We start from the raw sequence: 27616 nt of genomic DNA on the forward strand, positions 1-27616 counted from the left end.
ACAAAATTAATAACAATTTTTCGATTTTTTAATACTGTGGTATTAATACAATTCGTTAATTGTATCTTATTCCTTTATTTTTTAATTATTTTTTCAAATCTATTTGTCTTTTAAAATAATACAACTAAAGAGGCTGATTATATAACAGTGTTTTGTTAAACAATCTATAATTCATCCAGGTAATTTCTTCCGGTTTATCGGTTTTTCTTATTCGATTGACAAAATGACATTACTGTTTTTTGTGTGTGGAAATGAGGAAAAGTGGAGGGGAGAGCTGCTTATTTAATAAGGTGGTTTTGGGTCCTGAATATTTTCCTAATATAATGTAAATTGAAAGTATAACCGTCAGTTCACCCTCCTTTAATCGATCTTTTTAAATTTTTTGCCTAATATTTTTAAATCAATAATTTTATCAAGAGTTGAAGTGTTATTTTGTCCCTAAAATTATCTTCATAGCGCTCTCAAATTGTTTGTATTATTGATATTTTTAAAATAGTCAATTGATATAAAGTAAAAGACTTTCGTTGAAAAATAACAATATAAAGTGTATTAGATCACCGTGAATTCTATTACGTGATATATTTGGAAAGCAGTAAAAATATTCGCCAATAAATCGCGGACGTGCTGTTTAGTATTTAATAGGATACAAAATGTCTGACGGGCATGGGGAGCCGAATACCCATAGGAAAGAGAGTGTGGGGGGTGCTAACGTAGCTAGTGATAGTCCCGTGACAGACCCTGGGCAGGTTCGCGGTGTTAGTACCGATACCTCCGCCTGCAAGTTTGACGGTCAACGCGGGAAATCCGGTGCATTGAAAAAGTCTGCGAGATACAGAAGCCGGTCCTTATCCGCCTCCTCCGCCGATTCCTACAGTTCCACGTCCTATACTGGTGAGTATTCTCTCAAAACCGAGTATCATCGTTCTATATTCAAATAACTGCAATTTTTATTAGTAACGACGTATTTAAATATTTTAATGGTTAATGTTTTATTTTTCGAAATGTTGATTGATGTGGCCGGAATACATATAATATTTTTTATAATTATATCTACCTGTACAGGCGCAGGTAGTGACATAAACAAAATACACACACATGTATATTTGGGGACCCTTTAATTTAATTTTTAATATGCTTTTATATTTTTCATAATTCACTTATTCTTATATTGTATATGGCTGTATACATACAGCCGAAATGACAAACAATTTGAAAAATATATTTTAAAGTTTGTAAGTATTTTAAAATACATAATGAAGATGTGTTAATAATTTATTATAATGGTATATAACAATCTGAATCGACCATTTATGTGTGGGTTTTGTAAAGATAAATTTATCAACGCCAAGGTTTTATTTTTACTGGATTTTTGCTCAAAATTATTGTTGTGGTCTTATATCATAATTTAAAAAAAATGATGACTCTGATTTAAAAAAAAAAAATTGTTATAAAAATTATTTGACTTTAATTAAACAGATAATGTTTTCAATTGAATCAGTTGACCAATTTATTGCTAGTCACAGAATATGTTTATAATTACACATAAACAACTATTTTAAAGACCATAAAGAAAATAAAAAAATATATGTGTAGTGTTAGGAATGTACAGAGATATTTTCATGTTGATATAGATTTTTCTTGATAGTTTATCTGTTTTGTTACAACAAAGCTTAAAAACCTTTATATAAGGTAATGAATATATTTTCTATATATAATAATTAACTGAAGAATTTCAATCTAACTTGAGCTTTTAGCTGGTATGGACACAATTGGTGCCTTTGTGTTTATTTTTTACATTAAATATAGTTTGAAAATAATTGTATGTAAAATTTGATATTTTTTTTTAGCTTAAAGTGTAGAAGATTTTGATATTAAATGACAATAACGGGAATTAATAACTCACCTAACTTCCAAAATTTATGTTATCTGTTGTAATTTTAATGTAGAAACATATTAATATGTTTTGCTAAATGTTGAATTAAATTAGTTGTCTAGATTAATTTTATACAGCGCCATCTATTGACCCTAAATGTTAATTAAAATTTACTAGTGTTGTTCCACCAGCATTTAGCTTTGACCTATCACTCGAGTTGACCGTATTTTTTTTTGACGATTGTGGAAATCGTCTTATTATTTTTTAACTTTATCTATTAAAATAATTACGATTTTTTATGAATATAATAGAAAAAGCATTCGGCTACGTACAATGAAGTTGTGTTTATTTGAATTCACAATAATATTTATCAAAGAAAGTTAGGAGCCTGTGTGTATTTTTTTTTGGTATAAATATTATATATATACTTATGTATGTAAACATATGTGTCGCATATCTGTGTGGGTTGCATGTGTCCGTATCTTTCTGTATGTGTGTGTTTAAGTGTGTTTGTGTGTGTATGTCCTTAAAAAATTGAAACGTCATCAAGGTGGTACACTAACCACTTATAATGTCGGTCAACGATAAAATCATGTGACGATATTCAATAGGCGATTTAATTATTGGGACAGCATTGAACATGTATATTGAGATAATATTATGTTCGTCTGTGTGTATAAAATATTTATAATTTAAAAAGTTAACACTAAGTATACATATATCAATATCAATACATATTATAAAACTAAGTCCCTCGCCGCGTCTGTCTGTTTGTTCGCGATAAACGGAAAAACTACTGCACCGATTATCAAACAGTTATCGCCACCCGATAGCGTGATTCTCGAGGAAGGTTTTAGTATGTAATTTGTTAAGTTTTTGTATTTACTTGTGTGTACATTAACGATATTGTTTGAAGATGTCGGGAAAACATGAGCCGTCTGAGAGCTTTTAACGAAAACTCTGCCTAAAGCCTTTGAGATATAACAAAATATTATATGGTGGAATTTTGTATCTTATATAGGTCTACCGATAAGTCCGCAGTGGCATATGTCTATACCTTAAGGATAACATACTATATCCATTTTACAACTTTTAAAAATTAGCATTCCTAAAGCTTTATTGGAAAGCTATTTACATAAATACGGTATTAAGTCTTAACAAAATAAATTACTTCGTTTTCAAGCCTGCATACTACAGATACTGATCTGTAAATTACTTTTTAAATCAATTAAATCTGGCGTGTCATTTGAAAGTTATCATAATATATGTAAGTTTAATAATTCTCAAAATTAAAAAGGGTATTTTATATTTTTTGTAAAGAGCCCGAGTGAAGCCGGGGCTGATACCTAGTGTAATATAATTGCATGTAAATGATCACGTCAAAAAATAATTTAAATAATATTTGCTCAACAGAATTTTTTAAAATTATTTTATAATCTAGATATATATGAGATGAATGTGAATTACGAATTAAGAGTTTTGAATGAACAGAAACTCGATTTTAGTTAGTTATTAAATTTTATAACAATAGTATAGGTGTGTTTATATAAAACTATAAAAAAATAAACATGAAAAAGTAAACGAAGATGCGGTACATTACATTTATGTTAAATATAAATATATATATATATGTATATAGACACGTGTAATAATGAAACATCCTGTATATATATAAATGTACAATTGAACAGCCCTCAATAAGCGAGTTTAACATACTGTATATACTAGAAATATGAAGACCTCATGTATAAGTTATTACTATGAAAGTGATTGCTTATGAATTATTTACATATAAGTGCTGTTGGTGTGTGTGTGTGTGTGTGTGTGTGTGTGTGTGCGTGTGAATGTGTGTGTATGTTAATGAATATTTGATCTTTTTACATAATGTGTAAGGTTTAAATTATCTAAACAAAATAATTCAATTGTTTTGTTAAATTGGGGTCACCAATACTCAAAACTCAGTTTACTCGTTGTTTTCGTTTAAAGTTATTATCCTTACCAATAGTTTATACAGTCACACTAAACAGATAGTTTAAATTTTTTCGTATTGTGGTTACGTAAATGGTATTAACGACAATTCTATCGGTATCGAAGTTAGCTTCATAAATTTTTTATAATTTAAACAAATACATATTAGGCTAATAATTCTATTATAAAAACAATTAAGATTTTTTTTTGTCTCTGCTGATATTAAAACTAATTCAAAGATGTCTTCCTCTGTATTTCATGTTCGAAACTTATAGCAGTATGTTTTATACATATGAGATATAGGTATCATCTAAGCATATAGGATTTATTAAAAATGCCAAAAAAAAAATCTGTATAAAAGCAAAATCTCTCCAAAACTATTAGTTGTATGTAAGATTACTCTTAAACATTATAGCCTGTACATATATATAACGTATTTCTCAACTAACATTAAATTCAATCTACCCTCCAATATACTGACCTTATGTCATTTAACTTAGTAACGAAATAGTTAGTTTGATTCAAAACTCAACGGTGGCTGATCAAAGATATAAAACAATTAAATTATTAAGAGCTTAGAAGATTTACTACGACAATATATATATATATATCATGATTGTTACCCAATATTATGTAATCTTTATCTAATTGGCACCTAAACACTTTATACGGCAAACGGAGCGTTAACAGTTAATAGTTGATCATTTCTAAATAATGTCGTATTATAGTATTAAAGTGTTCTTAAACGAGAAACGTGAAACGCTACGTATATTGAGTAATGCAAACTTGGACTTAGTGTACTGGTTAACGTCTTAGCTCATCTCTGGACCATCCCGACGATATTCTGGTAATCACTCCCGAAATTCTGTTAGTAGTATTTTATACGCAATATCCTTATTGTACCGTATTAATTTAAATTTTTTGTTTAGTTTAAAGTACCTAAGTTATAACATAGACTTCAAACCGCCATATTTTTAGCAGTCTAATGCAACTATTTTATGAGCGATCGATAAAAAAAATGACAGACGTCAATAAGCTTACTCCAAGTTCGCAACGCACTAAATACGGAGCGTTAACAGTTTGTCATTGATAAAATTCCTCACTTTATATGCTAATAGTTTCTACAGTCAGTGTGTAATCAGTAACATGTCTAAATATTTATACATAGATCAGTTTATAAGTCTTCTTGATATAAATATATATATATTCATTTAATTTAATTTTAAGTTATAACATCATTAAATTGTGTATAGTTTTTTATTTTATATGTCTAACCGACTTGACGGCGAGTGTATTTACATTATTATTATTTACACTATTATTAGTTATTGACAGATCACTGTACCGTGGGTAGTCAGCCGTTGAGACTGTCCAAGAACGCTGCGTCAGCTAAAAATAACCGTAGCACTGTCTGGTTGAAAATGGAAGCCTAAACAGAGGAGCATAAGAATATTAATCGAACAAATGTTGTATAAAATTTATATATATATATATTATTTTTTACGTTTAACGCCTTATAAAGAATTATTGCTTGAGAGCTTACTACGTGTTCTCTGTAACCGTCGAAATTAAGTGTTACATAGTATTGTACAGTTAATAATCGATTTATCCATTATTTCTTACGTTATAATAATTATAGTATGTTTATATGAAACTAATATTTTTCGGATAAACTACGCGGATTTTTATTATTTTAAAAAACTACATAATCCCGACGTTTCGGTTACTTTTCAGCAACCGTGATCACGGGCAGACGGGATGCGAGTAAGTTGGTTTCATTTAAATGAATAAAACTCTCGAAAGTCTAACCATTATAATATGTTATTTGTTCGTATTTGTTATTTTTAAAGCAATTAAAAGGTTTTTTTTTTTTAATAAAATTGTATCATAATTTAAAAATACTTCAGTTATTAAGCGAGAAAAGTAAGTTACAAGTTACTCGGAAAATGAGATTAATTTAATCGGTTACGATTATTACGTTTTACTATTACGATGACATATTTTATACTAAAATTGTTATAATTAAATTTTAATTTGTATTTAAATCTATATTTGAACTCTAAACAATGTCGCTTCCACGTCTTATCTACACAAAAATTATTATTATTATTTTATTTATTTATTTATGGGAAAACATACAGCTTCCACAGTTTCCACAGTTATTTTGACATGGAGTGTATTATAGCTTACATTACAAAAATACTAATAATAATAAAAAAAAAAACAAAAAAAAAACAAATATAACAAGAACATTAACAGCAAGGAGTATCAAACATACGATTTAATAAAACAATCATTTATAAAGGTAGTTTTAAAAATTATGTTTTGTAATGAAATTTATATATAAAATGCAATTTAAGGGAAACTACGTGTATACATGGGTGACTAAAGTACGAGTGTACATACAGCTATACCGATAGTTTAAACGTATTACTTAAATGAAGAATCTGTGTCGATAATGTATACTAGGATTTATAGATGAGGGTGGTTATAAAATTTGTCATTTGTTAAAATTACGATTCAAAATGTTGTTTTAATTTTTTACTTAATATAAATATTTAGTACTTGTATATTAACGAGATTTAAGAATTTAACTATTGTTGTAAATTTATACGCGGTAGAAGTGGGAGCGAGAGGTATAACAGCCAAATCTCTCTACAACCTGCTAAAAGACTTGGGCCTGTCAAGAACTAACATCAGTTCATTTTTGGAACGTGCGTCAAAGGCAGATCTAGCAGGTTCTTTTCGTATAAGATTAGGTAGAGAGAGGAGCTTGGACGGTGGAGGTGAGCGTTTAACGCGATTTAGATAGTGGCCCCCTTAGCCTACACCTGGGTCACAAGTCTCAGGGACTGTTGAAGCTCCTCTCCCTGCAATGCGATGGACCCGCACCCGCACGTTTCCACGGAATCATGAGAGGTTTCGTGTCTCAATTACTCATTATTATTTAGACATATATTTTTTCTGACTGATTAAACTCTTACTAAATCCATTGATTTTTTGGTCGATTAAATATTATTAAGTTTCTGTTCAGCCATTTTGTCCCGTTCTTTAACAGGAAGCTTTCTTTCAAAGTAGATCTGTCTGTCTTGTATTCTAATAACAATGGTAAATTTTGTAATGAATTTGTATAAGAATTACCAACATTACTCATTGATTACTTAACATCGTTAGATCAATAGTTTAATTAATAAAACGGTTGTATTACAAACGGGTTCGAAACCTGGCAAGTACCAATGTGATCTGTTCCGAATCATATGTACTTTCTAAGAGTATTTAGACACCACTGACGGCTGGTGAAGGAAAACATCGTGAGGAAACCTGGTCTTATAATTATCAAATTATAAGATCGAAATCGCCACCCCGTCTTGAGCAAGCGTGGTGATTAATGCTGTAACCTTCTCCATGTGAGATGAGGCCTTTGCTCAGCAGTGGGCTCCTATAGGCTCCTATAGGCTGATGATGATGATTATTACAAACATACAATGAAAGGGTCTTTTTTTTCCGCAGAACTGATTTTTTTTAAATATTTTACACTCAAAATAGACTCTTTATATAAATTTAAAATGTTCAGCCTCGTAATACGACATATTTATTTGACGATATACAACCTTGATGGTGTAACGATCTGACGAATTTTATGTTTAAGCTCAAACATTAATGTTATGTAACATAAATAAATATTTAATATCAACTACTGGTCTAATTTTTTATATGACTAAAGAACTAGCTGTTTGCCGTAGACTTTGTCCTCATATTTAAACTCCTTTGAAGTACTGGTCATCATACTTATGAGTTTTCTTTGGACTTCTTGAGGATCCCTTTATCAGTTTCACACTTATGACAAACGAATTATCTCAGGACAATGACCTCTCGATAATTTTTTTTATTGAAAATTGCCCTTTAAGTTTATAAGTAATATTGTAACAAAAATAGTCTAATTAAAGTCTTTTTTTAAGTCAGTTAAGTAGTGCCCTAAGTTACTCTTGATAATATATTATCTATTTGCGAGAGAAATTCCCATTAAAATCTGTCCAGCCGTTACAGAGATTACCCGGAACAAACAGGCATGCAGCAAGACAAAAAAAAATTTAACATTGCATTTCAATTGTATGTATCATATATATTTTTGTATGAGTTTAGTAAAAATCGTTTTTTTTTTTAAATCACTAATGTTATTTCTGTTTTTTTTTTTTAAATAAATGATATTATCGATTCCTTCTCTTGTGGAACATTTTTTTTAATTCCGTATATTCTAATACAATATTTATTATATAAGAATATAAAAAACTTTGAAAATGTTAAACGTAACTAAACATTTGGAACGAGATTGGATTTGGATTGGTAGATTTTGGATCTCGTGTTTACGGCAGTATTATTTTATAGACAGACCGATGGGATACAGATCCTTCCAACCTCCATGGGGTCAATGGGAATTTGATAGGTATTAAAAGTACCCGCAAATAATTTCATAGTTAATCTGATTTTAGATTTTAGAGTAAATAACCTCCTACCTTCAGATACGTAGAAGGATAGACACTTATGACTCGATTATAATATTATTTAAGATGAAGTAATATGAGGTTTTTCTAGTAAACTAACTTTCTGACAACTGTTAATTATATATATTAATATAATATTTCAAACTATCCCTGTGTGTGTTTGTGGTTATGTGTGCGTGTGGAAGATACTTGAAGGCGTTTCAATTCTACAAAAACTATAATACAAAATACTCAAAACGGTCATCCAAAAAAGGGACATTTTCTTACTAAGACTAACTTATGCCTGCGATTGTGTTCGCATAAACGAAATATTTTCTAATATATGTGTACATTAAAGTGGTAGCATTCGTTGCTTAATTTTCGGAGTTTACCAAACACCTAAAATAGGTCCTCTGATAATGAATTGTTACGCCACACTTTTCATTGAAGCTCTACACCACAGCGTGACGATTGATGTTTATATGGCCTTTATATTTCCTCAAGAAATATCCTATTCAAGAAATATATATCTCTACTAAGTACTAATATTATAAATGCGAAAGTTACTGTCTGTCTGTTACGCTGTCACGCCTAAAACGCTGAACCAATTTTGATGAACTTTGGTAAAGAAATAGACAGAACTGCTGAAAAACATAGGCTACCTTCTATCCCGATCCCAAAACCACACTGTGGATCCATGAAGTGCAGTTCGGGTTGAGTGGCTTCAGTGGCAGAGAACAACTCAGAAAGAACAGAGTCGCGTGCAAAAACTAGTATATATATGTTCCATTTATTACTTCAGAATAATTTTGTTTCTGAGGTTAGAACGTTCATTCATACAGACGTACATATATCACAATAAATAAAAATATTTCTTATCTTTATATATATATATAACTAATATTTTTCTATGTACCATCGCATTTATTTATTAAACTATTTCCGACTTCCGTACACGAAAATCTTCATCTCGTCCGTCCGTGATCACGGTTGCTGCAAAGTAATCGGAACGTCGTGAGTATGCAGCTCAAAATAATAAAATACGCGTAGCACATACGACTATATTAGTGTTATTTAAATGAATAATCGCGAAAGACTTAGATATAACTATATATATAAAGACAGTATGTCCGTCTATAATAAAGAATATTATGGCCAAAATACACCCGTTTGATGCCATAGCACAACCTTATCTCAAGACATCTCTCCATTCAGACGAAGCACCCTCACGCGGAGTGTCCATCAAATTCATCTTAATTAGGAATATTTTCTTTGAAATCTTAACCTTGGTTAGTTCCAGTCGAAAGGAATACGTGACTTCAAATAAGCACATATAACATTTAGTCCAACAAAATTTGCCGTACACATTTACTGAGTAAGTAAAGCCTATATAAAATACTATATCTTACCGTGACTTTGTCTATATGCGATTGTATTTTTAAAGCTTTCGTGTTAATAATGTTAGGTTTTTCGTGTCACGTTATACATACTATATATATAGATATACGTCATTTTAAACATAACGATTGATGGACGAAGAATGAAAAAAAAAAAACTAATAAGGAATCTCTAATAAATCTATATTATTTTTTCTTAAATTAAGGTCTTAATTTTTTTTTTATAATTACGTATGACAATCATGTTATATACCTTCATATTTGAATTCAGGAATTGATATACAACAAATATATATTTTTTTAACATTTCGTGATATCTCTCATATTTTATTTGAACTTTAATTACATATTAATTCTCATTATTTTATGTTTTTGTAAAAAATATTAAAAATAATCTACGCTCAAAGTCTCTAATGAAATATATTTTATTCATTTATTCACATTTATACAACGCATTTATTTAACGTAACAGGTTATAGAATATAGATTGTATTATAAATATTTATTATTATATTTACTTTTTAATTTACATTGGCTGTTAATAATTGGGTGTGTGCTTGTCTTTTTTGACAGTTTAAAAATATTCCTCTCGTTTTAAAAGATTAAGCAAAGATATATACTGACATAAATAATAATATTCGTAGTTAAATTAATACATAATCTTTTTTTTTGTGAATTTCTTCTTAAATTGAATCGACTCCATTCTGAGCAATAAATTTTTTATGGGTTTAAATTCAGTCCGCAATCTCGACTGGTTCCAGTATCAAATATTTTTTTTTTATTCGGACAAGGTCTATAGAAACCTGTGTTTGATTTATGATGCCAGTTAGCAAATATAATTTATCTTGTCGTCGTTAGGACTGGAAAGGACATATGGTGGCATAGTTGTGAAGGTGATGAAAATTAAGATATTCTTATCTGTACTTGAATGTCTTTTTAATTCTAGAAAAATATGTACATTTTTTTTCAGCCAAAGTTCTATTTATAAAACCATTTTCATAAAAGAGGTTTGATACATTTTAATAGTGATGTCGCGTGTTCGTAATTTAAAATTGTGATTGTGCACAAGATAATTCAAAATAATTATTTTGTTACAATGTTTATATTTATTATGTAATCGTTTTTAAAATTAAGAACATAATAACAAACTTTTATTTGTTGTCGTCTATGTTTAAAAACCTATTATGAATTGAAAGTAAGTCTCCATGTTCCGTAACAGCAAAACCTCTTTTTTTAACTTTTTATTTTGTTACATCGATTTGAATTTCGACATTACATGCATTGTTATATTGATTAGAATTTCGAATGTTTATTACTGAGAGATGAGATGTGATGTTGGGTGTTATACGTAGCAGCGGTTAGTATAGCTCGTGACCCCGAGCTGAGCGGAGCTCGCGCTTTTTGTACTAAATACAGCCGATTCCATATTTGGATTTCGCGTTTCGAAATTTGAAAGTTGTGATTTTTTTTTTACGTGAAAGTGTCGATATTTTTTTTCGCCTTTGTTTTGTGCCATGACTAATTATAATATTAACACATGGCAATGAAATAATCGTAAAAAGTAATGACATATTAAAAAAATAAACGCAGAAAGCTTATCTAATGAAAAATAAATGTTCGTAATTTTAGAATTTTCTACGCTTCAACTTTAACGCTTTAACGATGCCATTCAATTCCAAGGTCATACGAATTCATTTAAATGCATTTATATTTTTTTAATGTCAATGTAAATTTTGGCGCGCTTTTCACTGCGGTTTCTTTTAATAAGTAGTGATGTGACTGCGGTAGGTGAGCGGTTGTTTATTGATTTCCGGTTCTTAGTATAACTTGGCTCTAAACTTTGCATCAAGTGGTGGTATTCTCGTTGGTGTTTCAGTTTTAAAACAATATTAGGTATTTTTGTTTTCGACAAATTATTAAAATTAACATTAAGTCCAAGTGGATAAGGTCGCATGTCGTTTTCAGTGCGCTTTCGTATCATTTTGCAATCTCTCCTATAAACGAAGCACGTTTCATTTTACATTCATATAATTGCGGTATTGTCTTGAAAAATGAGTTCTAACTAGTCCGAGTATAAATGTTTTATAGATATATATATTAATATATGTATTGTAAAATTTTTATACCGCGGAATGTTTGGCTATATTTAAATATTATTATTATATCAGTATATAGTGTTATATGCATATATAACAAAACAGTATGTTGTGGGTTTACTGCTATGGAAGGTATTTAAATATCGATTTTTTTTTCTTTTCCACGATCTGTAATATATGATCACAGTACCCTAACGAAATGACCTTCACTTCTTTATATACGTTTTTTTTATATATAGAAACGTAATTAATAGTCCTTGGTTATTTAAAAAATAACAAGACAGTTGTAAATTAACCCGATAATCTGATTATAATATGTCAAACAATTATTTCGGTTTGTGAAAGCAAAATTGTTGCGTTTTTCGATCGTTTTTTTTTTTTAATTTAGACTGCATAGTGTTTGACTGTGATTCCACCTATCGAAATGTGGAAATGACGTCGTAGGTGGTGAACGTACGACCGCAGTGGCGAACTATGTATATATGTATGTATATACTATAAAGTATCTCCGTATATCTGCGGATGCGCCATTCGAGATAGCTGTCTTACAGATGACCTATAACTATCAGGACATAAATATATATATAGTAATTTGTTTTTATCTCCCGAAAAAGTAGCCGATACTAGCTAGAATTTTCTACTATAGGCTGTGTAAATTCGCACATAAGGAAATATGTAGTACGGTTCATTTAAAAAATCCTACGTCTTTAGATTTTAATAATATTTTAAGACACTTATAAGAACTTGAGGGTCTTAGAAGTGTGTGTATTTTATAAAAATTAGTTTTCATTGTATATCTGACCACCGGTAGTGTGATTGTTTCTAAACATAATTTATCGGGTTTGATCGAATAAAAAAGTTACGTCGAAATTGTTCAGTTTTATAGAGATAACAACATTAATAGTATAAAATATTAATGAACAGATTTTTTTAATATTTGTTGAAATATCTTATTTCCTCGCTTACAGGAAACGGATGTGTATGTTGATCTATTTTCCATATTATGATTTATGAAACCAATATTAAAACGTATGTACGTCACTAGTATTGAAATAAACTTTCAAATTATATACGAATATTTAAAATTATAGAATGATAAGTATTTGTATAAAATGCATTCTAATGATGTGAGAACATGTTAGGTTGGGATGGTTAGGTTAGTGTTAGTGTTAGGTTAGGATTGTTAGGTTAGTTGAGGATGATTGCTTGTTATATGTATATAATATTAATCATCAAGAATATTACTATCTTCACTCTGTGTACTACTTTTGTATATTTTACATGGATAGTCTGTAGTTTATTTAGATTTACAACCATTTTACGATTCCCTCGACATTAGAAGCTATCGTTAAACTTTGGTATGTTGCAATTGGGGCTCTAAATTAGTGGTACTATTTGTATATATATATATATATATATATATATATATCTTATCTATAAGATTGAAATCGTCTTGAGCAAGCGTGGTGATTAATGCTCTAACCTTCTCCATGTGAGAAGAGTCCTTTGCTCAGCAGTGGGCTTCGACAGGCTGATGATGATGATGATATATATATGTTTTAATTTTACCTTAATTATATAGAGGTTTCAATTTAATCTATCCTAGGTTAATGCGGTTTGATATATGTACATCTTGATGTACGGAACAATTCAATTTTAGGTAATACAGTCTAAATATTTGTTTCGTTCGTTTAAATGCGTCGATAAAAATCGATTCAATTCGAAGTCGTGAAAATCGACTTTATTATCTCGCTTCTAGTCTACAATTAGAATTTATACTAGAATTTAGAACAATTTTAATCAATAGTTTCATAGTATAGAAGTTAGCTTGAACATTCCGTATTTGGAATCTCGAAAGTCTTGACCTAGATTTTTTTTATATCTCATTTTTATACTTGAATTTATATGTCCAGATAGAGTTGTCTTTTAAGATAATAAAAATTTTCTTTCTTTCTTTCTTTAACGTATCATTCTCGTTGTTTTTATTTACACATATATATATATATATATATATATATATATAAATATATTTCCGTCTCGCATAACATGCATGTTTTAATACGACTGTGATTTTATCGATTCAATTCACTTCACTGATTTATGTGTATGTGTGTAATGCTATATATATTGTCATATGCGGAGCGGTTTGTGTGTGTGTTTGTTATACGATAGTGCAATAACTGTTTTATTGATAAATAATTAGTACATATTTGAAATCAATCAGTGAAGAATTTCTTTATATGTAATTATATTAATATATATGATTTTCTTAGTTACTATAATTTATTTATAAATTGTTCGACTTCTTTGAAGTCGTATTAATTTTCTATATTAATCCTACTTTTGTTTGTTTTTTTTTTTTTAATATATAGTCTTAGGTACGTGTGTATATAAATAGTGATTGTTTGAAGTGTCGGACGTGTGTTGTATTGGTATTGAATGTATCAAGTGACCAGTGGACCGATGGCGGCCATTGTTGGTCGGTGTTACGCAACACTGAGCGGTTATTGAAAAAAATATTATTAGGACCTATGATGCGTTGTGTGTTTGTTTGTTATGCAGATCGTGGATTACAAAACAATAATTTGTTATGGCTGCGATTTTATCTATATATTATTATTAATATCTATATTTGTCCGTGAGATAGAGTTTTAGTAGTGCAATTTAAATATATATATTTTGGATTGTAATATATTTCGATGAAATATTGTAAAATGGTCGGTGTTATGACAAAAATTCAAAATTCAAACTTAAAATACATTAAAATTATAATATTTTGATTTGAAAAGTTCTTGTAGATCATTCGTCCATGTAAAATAAAACTAATATTTTTCGGATTTGCTACGCGAATTTTGTTTGTCAGTGCGCTGTCTCAGGAGTACCTCATGACACCGTAAGCGCATTCTGCCGGCATCCAGAGCAGTACGCCAGAAAATTAAGATATCGATGGGGATAGATGGTAAATAATAGGACCAACTGACAGACATTCACATCTCTTCTGTCCGTGATCACGGTTGCTGAAAATCAACCGAGACGTCGTGATAATGTAGTTTTTAAAAAAATAAAATTCGCGTAGTAAATCCTAAAAATATTAGTTTTATTTTTATGAATACTTGCCAAGGTCTTAGATCTCATCATTCGTCCATGCGATGAATATAAAATGTATGAAAATAAAAAAAAAAATAGAATGTTGAATATTTGATAGGTTCAATAAAAATTTTACCTAATTGAAATTAATACTCACATGGCATGTGGCATATACAATTCCATCATGGCCAGTTACTGCATAATGCGGTCCATAGCGAAATGGATGTAGGTCGAACGTAAAGATTAAATATAGTTTACATGTTTACAATAACTATGGACGTATCTGACGGTGGGACCGATTGCACAAGACACTAACCCCGGCGTTACTCGATGAATGTGTGGAAAAAAATATTTAAAGCGATAATAAATCTATCTAGCCTTTATAGTTTATTTGTTGATAGGTGTAATGTGTGTCTATGTGAAAAAAAAAATGTTCTGCTTCGGACTATTTGTGTTTTAATATGCAATTTATATACAGGGTGTCCGGTGGACAATGGATAACTTGACAGTTTATATAGCTCTTATGACCTTTCGAGAAACATAAAAAAATATATTAATGTTATATGAAAGTAAGCCATATATAATGTGTTAATGTGTTTATAAGATTGAAACTTAGAAATAGTTTTGAAAATCCTAATTGAGAAATAGGATTTCCTAAAGAAATTTATCATTTTATTTATATATATATATCTATACATATATATGTATAATGCTGAATAATGTCATATAGTTTCGTAGTTAGTTCGTAAACTGCCATGTTTGTAGTACAATTAATATAAACTATTTAATACGTCCAGCGACTGCAGGATCTAGTTTTGGAGATATTTCTCAGAATTGTAAACAGACATACATACACAATTTGACTCATGTATGTGGCTTTCGTGTTTGTGAATATTACAAAATATATATTAATAGCATAGCTATTAATAATCCGCTCCAGATGTGCGTTGAGTCAAAATCTTGTTTACCGATAGGGCCATTATTAATTCGTTTGTTTTATATAATAAAAAAATTGTCACGGTTAAATTAATTACATACCTGTCAGTTTGTTCATCTGGTTGAAAACTAACTGTACTCTCTTGTAATATTCTCTATGTAACAATCATTATTAACTAGTATTTGAAATATATTATAAACTAGCGGTCCGTCCTGGCTTTGCGCGGGTTTGCAAATTATGTTATTTATTTTCTACCTTTCCTTTATATATATTTTTTCTGTTGTTTTAATTTTTAATATTATTTATTTGAAAAATTATTGCGGGACATACTTTTATTTTATCGTAAATCGTTTTAGAGCATTGTTTTGCACATTGAGTTAAGTCTCTGAAGTTTTAATAAGGATCTCAAAATATTCCCAGCAACAAACATAGACCATGTTACTCGAGATGAATGTAGCTAACCGATGGTGAAGGAATTTTTGAAATCGGTCCTGTAGTTTTTGAGTTTATTCATAACAAACATACGTACAGACCAAAAAAAAAAATTTTTTTGTCTTTGCAATGAGACAAATATATATAAATACATGATATATATATAAAAAAACTTGTTGTTCTATATATTATTTGATTAAACAATAAACATAATACATATGTATATATATATATATAAATTATAATCAACCATCTTGATACACCAGTCATTGAAAAACACATTAAATATTTTAGTATAGCTCATTGAATGTATGTTCCGGAGATATGTGGAAACATATGTATGTATGTATGATCGAGTTGATCTGCTATCTTCATCTATCTATAATTTCGCCTAACATTATTACTTTGAAAGCATTATTTTCTTAGTTTTGATCTATATCTTCTTTGCTTATTTCAATTACACGTATTATATTCTCCGCTTAGTATCAATAATTATGATAAAATTTTATGTCATTCAAAATACATAAAAACAAATAAATCTAATAGACATAATACAATTTCTGTGCCCGTGAGCGTGATTGAAACAACGAACTGTAAAAAATCAAGGAAAAATGTAATGAACTAAACTGTAATTCACGATCTAAATGCCGTCCTCTGGTATCCTGAAGAACAGCATGAATGAGGAGTGCGGAGCCTCGCTGAAGAAGCGCCACTCGATAGTGTCTGGGAGAAGTGACTTCTGTGAGTTTCTTATTACGCTGGTCGTTGTATAAAATTGGTTCTGTAAACTATATTCGGTTGATCCTTGAATTATAATCTAATAGACGCAAGCAGGAATCGAAGCTGCGATCTCTAGAATACAGTTTTCCAAATGATTTTCCAACTAAGCAACGAGTGTGATGAGTCTTTTGTCTTGTATTAATAATGGAAATTGATCATTGTATGTGTGTATGTTTATATATGAGCGAGTCTAATTCTTTGTCTGTGCGGACTATAGATTTTATTGATAGAGTTACTAATAATGGCCTCAAATAATAAATAGTTATTGTGAACAGCTGTGAGCGTCATCTATCAGTCAGACAGTGATTGCATCTTAATACACGTCACGTTGTCATCCTAATGTGCCATATAAAATTTCGATATGAACTATAATAATATATTTAGAAAAAAAAAAAATAATTTCAAACGTTTTCAAAAACATAGAAAACATTTTTATTTTATAGTCTCGATAAGACTGGCGACACAATCAAATTAGTCTCACGACGTACATCTATTGTCTTCATTCACCAAATCGGGATTTTCCACTATTCCACTATTGGCAATAAAAAAAAATTATATATCTTAAATATTTTCTTATGTATTTTATATACATTAAAAGCAATTTGTAAATTAAAAGTTAAGTGCAAATGACTTGCAAAGTTTGTACGAAATCATATTTTATTATTAACGACGTAATCAATAACTAAGACTATTCAAAATACGTAATTGTCTTCAATGCTTACCTCCCTTGCCATGACATACATTCATCATGAAGTCAGCGAAGAATTCTACTAAAATTTTAATAAATGTCACGCCTAAAACATATAATGGTTTCTGTCCAAAAATTCATGTAAAACAATTAATTTGATCGCAAAATTTAAATGTATTATTTTATATTTATTATCTGTCATGTGGTGCGAGTGAATGTCAAAAAGATTTGACGTTTCTCCCGTTTTTCGCGCCATTTTCAGCTCTGTACTCTGTTCAATAAATTATTAAATATCTTTACATCAGTTCACTTTTGTTTCCATATATGCCCCTAATCCTTCATTACCAATGATTGTCGCCAGGGTCCTCGTCAGATGAAGACGAGGGGGTCCAACCTCACGAGAAGGCTATCGCTGCCGGCCAGCCGAATCCCCCGTACTGCGTGCGTAACATAGAACAGCATGATTTCGGTAGGAGGGAGATAGAGATCGCTGAACAGGAGATGCCGGGCATAATGGCCTTGAGGGCGAGGGCAAAGGACGATAAGCCGCTAAAAGACGCGAAGGTATGTAACTTGGACACCTATGTGCTGTTTACAAAGAGAAGAGTTCGTATATCCTGACATACAGCTCGTGGTTATAGGACCTCTAGGATCTAAATGAAACTAGTATTATTCGGATTTACTACGCGGATTTTATTATTTAAAAACTACATAATCCCGACGTTTCGGTTACGGTTGCTGAAAAGTAACCGAAACGTCGGGATTATGTAGTTTTTAAATAATAAAATCCGCGTAGTAAATCCGAATAATACTAGTTTCATTTAAATGAATACTCGCGAAAATCTTAGATCTCACCTCTAGGATCTATTGTATTATTAATCTTTTTCTCTAATTAAATAAAAAGACTACAATGTATGCGGCTTAAGCAAATGTAAAAAGTAATAAAAAAAAAATCTCTGATACGATAAAAAATCGAAATATCTTTGTCTGTGTCGTAGTATAATGAAGTTGATACAAGTTATTGCATGCATGCATTTTTAAGCTTCGATGCAGCAAGAGAAAAGATGATGAAGAAAATTTTGACGTATGGCATTGTAGCTCTTAAACGGAACGACCGATTTCTATGCGGTTTTTGCAGAAGAAAGCCAGTTCCATTACGGTCTTTCTTACCTATGTTTTTTTAATATCGGTTCAGTGATGTAAGAGTGTTTTAAAAAAATGATGCGAGCCGTTTTTGGCGAATGATTACTTGATTGTCTCACTGAGTATAATCGTTACGTTCAATTAAAGATTAGGTTTGTTTTTTGTTTTATTTTAATAATATCAAGTTAATATGTGGTATACACAGATAGTAGGCTGCACACACATTAACGCTCAAACGGCCGTGTTGATCGAGACCCTGGCTGCTCTGGGCGCGACTGTTCGTTGGGCAGCTTGCAACATATACAGCACACAGAATGAAGTGGCCGCTGCCTTAGCGGATGCGGGTAGGTCACAAACATATTATATACATATATATGTATATGTATATATATACTATCACTATACATTGCTATCATATGCAGTGTTATTTCTATAATTAACTTGTACAAAACTTTAAAAGCCATACACGGTTTGTTTACATTCTTTATCTTGTTACGATGGAAGCATTATATCAGGCTTTCTACATTTATATATATATATATATATCAAGAAGAGAATATATATATATATATATATATATAAGATCAAGAAGAGAATATATATATATATATTCTCTTCTTGATCTTATCTGACTCGCCCGCTGTTTGGATTAATTCGATGTTACATTTTATATAATGAAAAATTTTTTTGCTTATTTTTTTAGAAATAGTAATTGAAATCCTGATGAATAAAATTATAATCCACTGTCAAGTGAGCAGCTGTCACGTCACATGAGTTTCCATTTAGTTCGCGTAATAAGTTTTTTTTTGTGAATTCATCTTATTTATTAATTACATATATATATATGATTTTATATATATAATTGTGCTGGATTGTCTTTCATATATATGTTCTATAAACCTTCCGAGATTTCATTACAATAACTTCCTCTTAATGTTTGCTTCAATAACGCTTTTCGTTAAATTTTATCATCTTAAATTCTCCGATATATAACATGAAGGTTACGCTATATTCGCGTGGCGTGGCGAGAGCGAGGAGGCGTTCTGGTGGTGTATAGACCAGTGCTGTACCCCCACTAGCGGCTGGCAACCCAACATGATACTAGACGACGGTGGAGACGCCACGCACCTGATGCTGAAGAAGCACCCGGCCGCCTTCAAACAGATCAAAGGTACGTCAAAGACGAGATAGCGGCAGCTATGGACGCGGTAGAGCCTGGCTGTGGTCAAACGACAGCACGAACATGGGCTGGCTCGACCGGGGAAGTACCGCCCTCTCACGGAAGATCGGCGTGAAGCAGTCTTTAATGGTTGCGTTTCGTCCGATGAGTGAGAGAGACGGTTGAATTTTCCGTTTTCCTTCGCACGACTTTAAAATCGTGTTCGTTGAATTTAAATAAATTATAATCTGTATGTATTCCTAATATCTGAGATACGTTAGTGGAGAGTTTCATCAGAATCAGTACAGTACAATTATATTTATAAGTGTAGTCAGGTAATATATATATATATATATATACGTACAATAATTACTCAACTAACTATATGACTTGGTCTTAACTTATTAGAAATCCTCTGGGTGTACGGAGCTAATCAATTACTTAGTTTAGGAATATGATATACTAGCTTGAAGCAGTGACTTTGTCCGCTTGGATTCGGAATCGGGTTCAGAGATACCAAAAGTGTGATTAATACAATCTTTACGATAACCAGCCGTCAGCGCCATCTATCGTCTAAAACAAGATACTATATATACAATGTTCGTTTATGGTGCTAGTTTAAAATATATACGAGCTGTAGGAATAAGCACCTCAAATGTAATTCTTAAAGGTAATTTTATATATAGATATTATTTTTATTTTGGTGGATATTTTGTCAATAGAAAAACATTGTATAATAGCTCTTAGTATTTGATTTGTTAAATTCACTTTAGTGTTGACCTTATAGTAAAATATTACTTTAAAGTACGTTTATACTTAAATAAGGGAAATTTGACCTGCACGCACAACCACATGTTTGCATCAAACCACATACAAAGCGTCTCTCGTTTATCGTTTCATAACCTAAATTAATGTGCGATGTTTTATGAATGATAAACTATAAACGCTCCGTATATAGTTTGATACAGACACGGAGTAAGCGTGCCGAGTGAAACATACAGCTATACATTTTATTAAGTTTTTTATCTTAAGGAATCGTTTAATAAATTACACAGGTCTGCAAAAAAAAAAAAAATAAGAGCTGTTCTGATTTTGGAGGTATCTACGTTAAACCAGTTATCATCTTAAAATAAACTATAAAAAACCTAAAGTTTTTTTGTTTCTTAACAATTCCGTAACAAAACGTATTATTTATCTAAAATACATTCATAAGTGAGCACTAAACATTTCTTTTTCTCTGTGAGATTCCTTTTGGTACATTGTCGCGTGTGAAACACCTGGAAGGTCTCCCTGAAGCATCCAACAGTTGACTGCAATCATTGAGACGCTCCATCTTCCCTGATATCTTTTTCCATCTCCTCGATTCGCTTACATCTCCCAAATACATGCCGACAGCATTTTCGTTGCAGACCTGTGTTATTAATAATATTTATTTAATTAAATTAATGTATTTTATTTTAAAACGGAACATTTTATTTGATATCGATATGTATTATCATTGATATTAGTTAAAAATTATTTAGGAGAAATGTAATAAAATATAATATTGTCACGCGTCATCACTCGGACTGTTGAAAACTATTAGATTTACCACAACTATATGTTCGGTGACGCGCGTTCTATAGCTAACTACCCTTCATTAAATCGATAGTATTATTAAATATTGTACTACCCTCATACAGTATCTAACTACCCTCAATCTAAGCTCTAAGGATTACTAAATGTTGTGCTACCCTTATGCAGTACCTAACTACCCTACATCACATGTTTGAGTATTAAACATTGAACTACCCTACATAACATAAGCTGCTCTCACAGGCATCGTCGAGGAGAGTGTGACTGGAGTCCACAGACTGTACCAGCTGAGTAAGGCCGGCAAGCTGAGCGTCCCAGCCATGAACGTCAACGACTCGGTCACCAAGACCAAGTTTGATAATCTGTACTCGTGCCGGTGAGTCGTGTGCATTAGCTGGAGGTGAGCGTTTAGCGCGTTAGATAGGTTCCCCTTAAACCTACACCTGGGTCGCAAGTCCCAGGCACTGCTGAAGCTCCTCTCCCTGCAACTGGACCCGCACCCGCACGGTGGAGTGATTTCGTCTCTGTATATATATTTTGAGTTAAACTTTAAATTTCTTCATAATTTTTGATAAAATTACTTAATTGATTTGAGGAATTTTCCTATAATAAGGAAAAACATAGAAACTCTCTTTTAATATATACGTATGTGTTGAAGTATTTTAACTTTGTATGTACATATTGAATTAATCGTTACAACACATATAATACTAGTTATTAATGTTTGTTACATAGAGATTTTTTTTAGTAAAAGAAATCACAGCTAGCGTTTAAAGAGGAGAGTGGAAAAACTGATAATTAAATTATCATACAGAATATTATAAGCGTTTTTCTAGACTATTTCTTGCCCTCGACTTTATCCGCGGAGATTAAACGAGGTGTACTAAAATAATATGTGAGCTAACGGTAGCGACATCTATCGCTAGCTTCACGTAACTATACATTTAACCGTTACGCTTTTCCGTTCATAACAATCGGAAAATTACTTTGATTTCCAGCTCATACGATATTCTGTCCAAGCTAGATGACTGAAAACCATTATCAAATTGATTTATATTATAGTATTTTTTAAGGAGTAGCAAACATTGGTTCAGTACACGCGGAACTCGGCGTTTGAGATACAAATGAAGCGTTTTATTCCAGGGAGAGCATCATAGACGCCCTCAAACGCAGCACGGACCTGATGTTCGGCGGCAAGCAGGCGGCCGTGTGCGGGTACGGGGAGGTGGGCAAGGGCTGCTGCCAGGCGCTCAAGGCGCTCGGCTGTGTGGTGAGTACGCCCACGGTGTGCGTGTGTGTGCGAGTGTGTGTGTGAGAAGTGGTTCTACCCCCATTTGTCATCTACGTTATTTTGTGCAATACGTGTGTTTTTGTATAAATTTAGTTTCTATTCCATCCATCCGTTCACTTCAATATAAAGTATATCTCACTTTATTAAATCGATATTTTTAAATTAAATTATTTTAAACCGAGCTGCGTCAATGATCTTATAATATAACAACCATACTTAGTATAAAAATAAAAATACTGTAAACTCGCCGTATTCAGTTTATGCGAGCCCGTGGTACGCGCACTGGTCTATTATTACTATCATATAATCACTATACGTCTCACGTGTTGCTATCACAGGTGTACGTCACTGAGATCGACCCTATCTGCGCGCTGCAGGCCGCCATGGACGGCTTCAGAGTGGTCAAGCTGAACGAGGTTAGCGTCTAACGATCTTATCTTCATTTAAACTATACGTTAATTAAGTTAACTATATATTTTAACCGATTTTCTGTGATTGGTACAGTTGTATGTTACCTTTGGTCACTTTTAACTTAACACGCCACTGTGTGAATTATAACAATATATATATATATATTGTTAGTAATAATTATATATAATGTGATGTGCTTTGTAATTCTAAGCTTAACGTTATTTATATTCTGATATTTATTGGGAATTCTTATGATGGTTAAACTAGCGCCATCTGTATGTTTGTTATAATAGTGTAAATTAATGTTAATAATGTTTCTGTACAGTAAGTTAAATGTCCAGATACTGAAAAATTGGTTTTGTAATTTATAATGAGAGCTTTTGCATGTTTTACGTGACGTTCAGTGTTTTATTATTTAATGGAAACTCTTATGAGGGAAAACTAGCGCCCTCTGTACGATATTGTAACCTACCCTCACCTAAAAATGTTACCTTTGGATATTATAAATAGGATGTAAGTGCTAGACTGGGGATTCTGTCACGAATTGTGGAGCAATAAACATCTAAGTCGAAGTGTCTAAATTTATTTCTAACAATAGATAGATATAAATATATAACTTATATAATGTCTGATAATGTCTGTAAGTAAAGAGTCTATATATGTATATAAAAATATCACAGCAAGTGAAGATCTCTATCTAATTAAACCGATTAATTTATTTCAAGTTATAAAATAGCCTTTAGCCTAATGACTTTTCCTAACAATGTGATCTGGACTCGGCTTGCAAATATTGAATAAAAATACATATTTTACATCGCAGGTGATAAGACAAGTGGATATAGTCATAACGGCGACGGGGAATAAGGGCGTGGTCACACGGGACCACATGGAGAGAATGAAGAATGGATGTGTGGTGTGCAACATGGGCCACAGTAACACTGAGGTGGATGTACACGCGCTCAGAACACCTGATCTCATGTGGGAGAGGGTCAGGAGTCAGGTTAGTGTGGCCACGGCCTTATACAGCTGGTACGTTTGTGTATATGTGATGACATATGAAAGAGATGGGAGCAATTTGCGTTGAAAGCCTAATATAATGCATCCAACGAAACAAGATAAAGAATGTAAACAATACGTGAATGGCTTTACACGTTTTGTATAAAAATATGTAAGCATTGTTTATGTGATTTTTTTTTGTTCATATTTTTTTTTTATTTATCTCGCATCTTTTGCTATTTCTTTATAAATTCAGCCTTAGCTGGGTGAAAAAGCATTAACACTAAGAAGTTATAGATTATTTGACTGTTTTTGAAGTATCATTCAATTTAAAAGCTTTAAAGCGATCCAAAGCGGCTGACTCTATGAGACAGTATATACATGTTCATATAATGTCAGGTGGATCATATAATCTGGGGTAACGGCAAGCGCATCGTGTTGCTGGCGGAGGGCCGCCTCGCCAACCTGTGCTGCTCGTCGCTGCCGTCGTTCGTGGTGTCCGTGACGGCCGCCACGCAGGCGCTCGCACTCATAGAGCTCTACAACGCGCCCGCACACAGATACAAGGTGACGTACACACGCACGCACACACACAGATACAAGGTGATGTACACACGCACGCACACACACACAGATACAAGGTGGCGTACACACGCACCCACAGCGCAAAGAGACCTTAATATATCAAATTCAACTGCCCAAACATACGAAAATTGAATTAATACATATTTTTGAATATGTAAAGAGCTGTTACTATGAATAAGGAGCATACATTTTTTGACCACAATATTTTTCCTCTCGGACATATGACATGTAGTACATATATATATATTAATGTTTCCAGGCCGACGTGTATCTTCTACCGAAGAAAATGGACGAGTACGTGGCCAGTTTACATCTACCCACGTTCGACGCACATCTCACAGAGCTCACAGACGAACAGGCCAAATATCTAGGTCTTAATAAAGTGGGGCCCTTCAAACCTAACTATTATAGGTACTAGCGCAAGACTAGGACCTAGCGAGGGTCCGGCTTACTTATATAGACTGAAATTCAAGCTACGTTATTCTCGTTTCATATGCTCTTGAGTTATTTGAGCTTTGTAGTCTGTGGTTCAGTTATCGTTTATGGCATTGTAGTGTGGGTAGACGTAGAACACGTACACAGTTGCCCGCACCGCGCTCGTCAGCTGATGCTGGACTGATTTGGGTTCAATTTGATTTACAGATAGATCATGATGTGGAAATTCATATTAAATTGGGATGGTATTATGTTATATATACATTACTTTTCGACATTAAAAAAATTCAATCGGCATATTAATCTTCTTAAGTACACTACCGCTCAGTGAAATTGCCATTAAAATCGGTACCGCCGTATTGTTCTATAGATCACCGCCGACAGACTAACTGACAAAAAAATTTACAATTTTTTCTCATGGCTGCTTAACATGTGCACTTGGAAAAAAATATTTTTTTTTTCAATCACTACAAACAAACAGTATTTATTATATTTCATATAAATATTCTATAATTTTAAAATGATTTTCTGAATTCGGAATTAAAGATTAATTGAATTAAAAACAAATTACTTTTAATCTTGTACTAAATGTTCTTTTTTATTTATATATTTAAAATTTTGGTTTAAGACCGTTTCTTAAACAAGAAAGTATTTAAGATTCTCTAAAGCATTGTTCTAAAAACGCTTGCCTTTGGTAAATAAAAAAAAAAAACTGCAAACGTCTGTATCTGATTGGAATGAGTTTGACATAAGTGTCGATTCAATTTGACAATCTCGTAACGGAGCTCTCCTATTGGTGGATTCTGGTAAATCTGTGATGTGATACAAAATTTGAAAATGGAATGAAGTCTATCTACGGTAAGTCGTTTAGATGTAGCTCGTTAGTATAGATGGCGTTCTTAATTTAAGTTGATTTTTTTTCGTGTAACAGTCGTTTTTTACGAAACAGATAACATAATTATCATTTCGTTATAACATAGGGTTAGGTTATTGTTTTGTGATAAAAAATGTACAAATAGTGAAGGGAGGTCTTTCCCTGTTACTTTTAATATATTTGCCACCAGTTTTTTTTTATTTTAGAAATAGTTTAAATTATCGTTTATAGATATGTTTCAGTATTAGAAATGTTAGGTTTTTTTTTAATGTATTTTTTTAGTGAAAATTTATACATTTTTTTTATGTAAACGGATAATTATAATTTGTCATTTCCAGAATACCATTCCTAAAAAGTTACAAATTCTCTTTATTTTTTTTTTTTTTTTACTTTTTTAACGTTACAAGTGTTGTTTATTGCATGAAATTATGATTATTTAAATTAAATTAAAAAAATATATTATGATTTGAAGAAAAAAAAGTTGGTTTTCATGTATTTCTGAACGAAAAACAATACCATCGAAATGTAGTCGCTTAGTTGTGGATTTGTAAATAAATATATTAAAAAAAATCAGTTTGAATGTATGTACAGATATAAAATAAGAATTAGTATAGCATTAACTGACGGGAATATGTCGATTGGTTTAGCTTAGATTTGAGTTAATTTTACTATTTACTTGTTCCGCTTCAACACCTAACGAAAAAAAGTGATTGCTTTTGTTCAACAATTATTTTTATATATACATTTAAATATATAAAACATCAACTCTATCGGTTATTACTTATTACCAAGTGTATAAAACCTTTATTGATTTAGACATTGACATGACGTTAAAAATTTTGACAGCTAACTTTAGGCGGGAAAATAATGATGTAATTTTATTGATTTCAAGAGTGTCTTTATTGTGTTAGTTACGTTTAATTATAATGGCCAGGTAAACGAGTGCTCCCTGTTAGATTTACAAGCTATCATTAGTGGTGAGACGCCTAAACCGTGTAATTAGTATTGGTATAAGAAATTGTTGCCATGTTTTAATAAATAACTCGGAAAATATATGGTGTTTTATTTATTTATAATCTATATGATGGTTTCTGTTCTTTTAAACGGTAACAATATAATTATTTGTAATTTAATTATCTATTTTGTAATTCTGTGATAGTTTTATATGGAATGGTCGGTTAATGTTAAACGTCGAACTGTCAGTTCGTCTGTTTTAGTAACTCGCTCTAAGGGTACTAAATAAATAACAAAATGTTATATGTTCTCATCTAAACTCCCATTTCAATAGTAATAGGATTCCTATTCTCGACAGAGTAAATTTTTTATAATTAAATAATCTATAAAAAAAGCAAACATGTCGGTTACATCTTCGGTCATTTTATTTATGCTCACAATATCCCCCGAGATT

The 27616-nt window shown here is 31.4% G+C and overlaps 1 protein-coding gene across 6 annotated transcripts; it reads left to right on the forward strand.

The window, feature by feature from the left end:
• The first annotated feature begins 229 nt into the window (after nt 1–229).
• Nucleotides 230–27261, forward strand: LOC116776154 (adenosylhomocysteinase-like 1). 6 transcript variants are annotated; one of them, XM_061525274.1, is made up of 11 exons: nt 11090–11174; nt 16818–17012; nt 18101–18303; nt 19088–19226; nt 19883–20053; nt 21860–21992; nt 22760–22886; nt 23246–23323; nt 24139–24318; nt 24714–24881; nt 25159–27261. In XM_061525274.1, exons 2-11 carry the CDS (start codon nt 16916–16918, stop codon nt 25315–25317), a joined length of 1455 nt encoding a protein of 484 aa, XP_061381258.1. In that variant the 5' UTR covers nt 11090–11174; nt 16818–16915; the 3' UTR covers nt 25318–27261. The 6 variants fall into 6 exon arrangements, with proteins under 6 accessions (XP_061381254.1, XP_061381258.1, XP_061381255.1 ...); XM_061525271.1 differs by having other exon boundaries at nt 11093–11280; nt 16755–17012; XM_061525273.1 differs by having other exon boundaries at nt 11093–11280.
• The last annotated feature ends 355 nt before the right edge of the window (nt 27262–27616 follow it).

This window comes from Danaus plexippus, chromosome 28 (assembly GCF_018135715.1).
Source record: "Danaus plexippus chromosome 28, MEX_DaPlex, whole genome shotgun sequence".
In the NCBI taxonomy this organism is placed as follows: Eukaryota; Metazoa; Arthropoda; class Insecta; order Lepidoptera; family Nymphalidae; genus Danaus; species Danaus plexippus.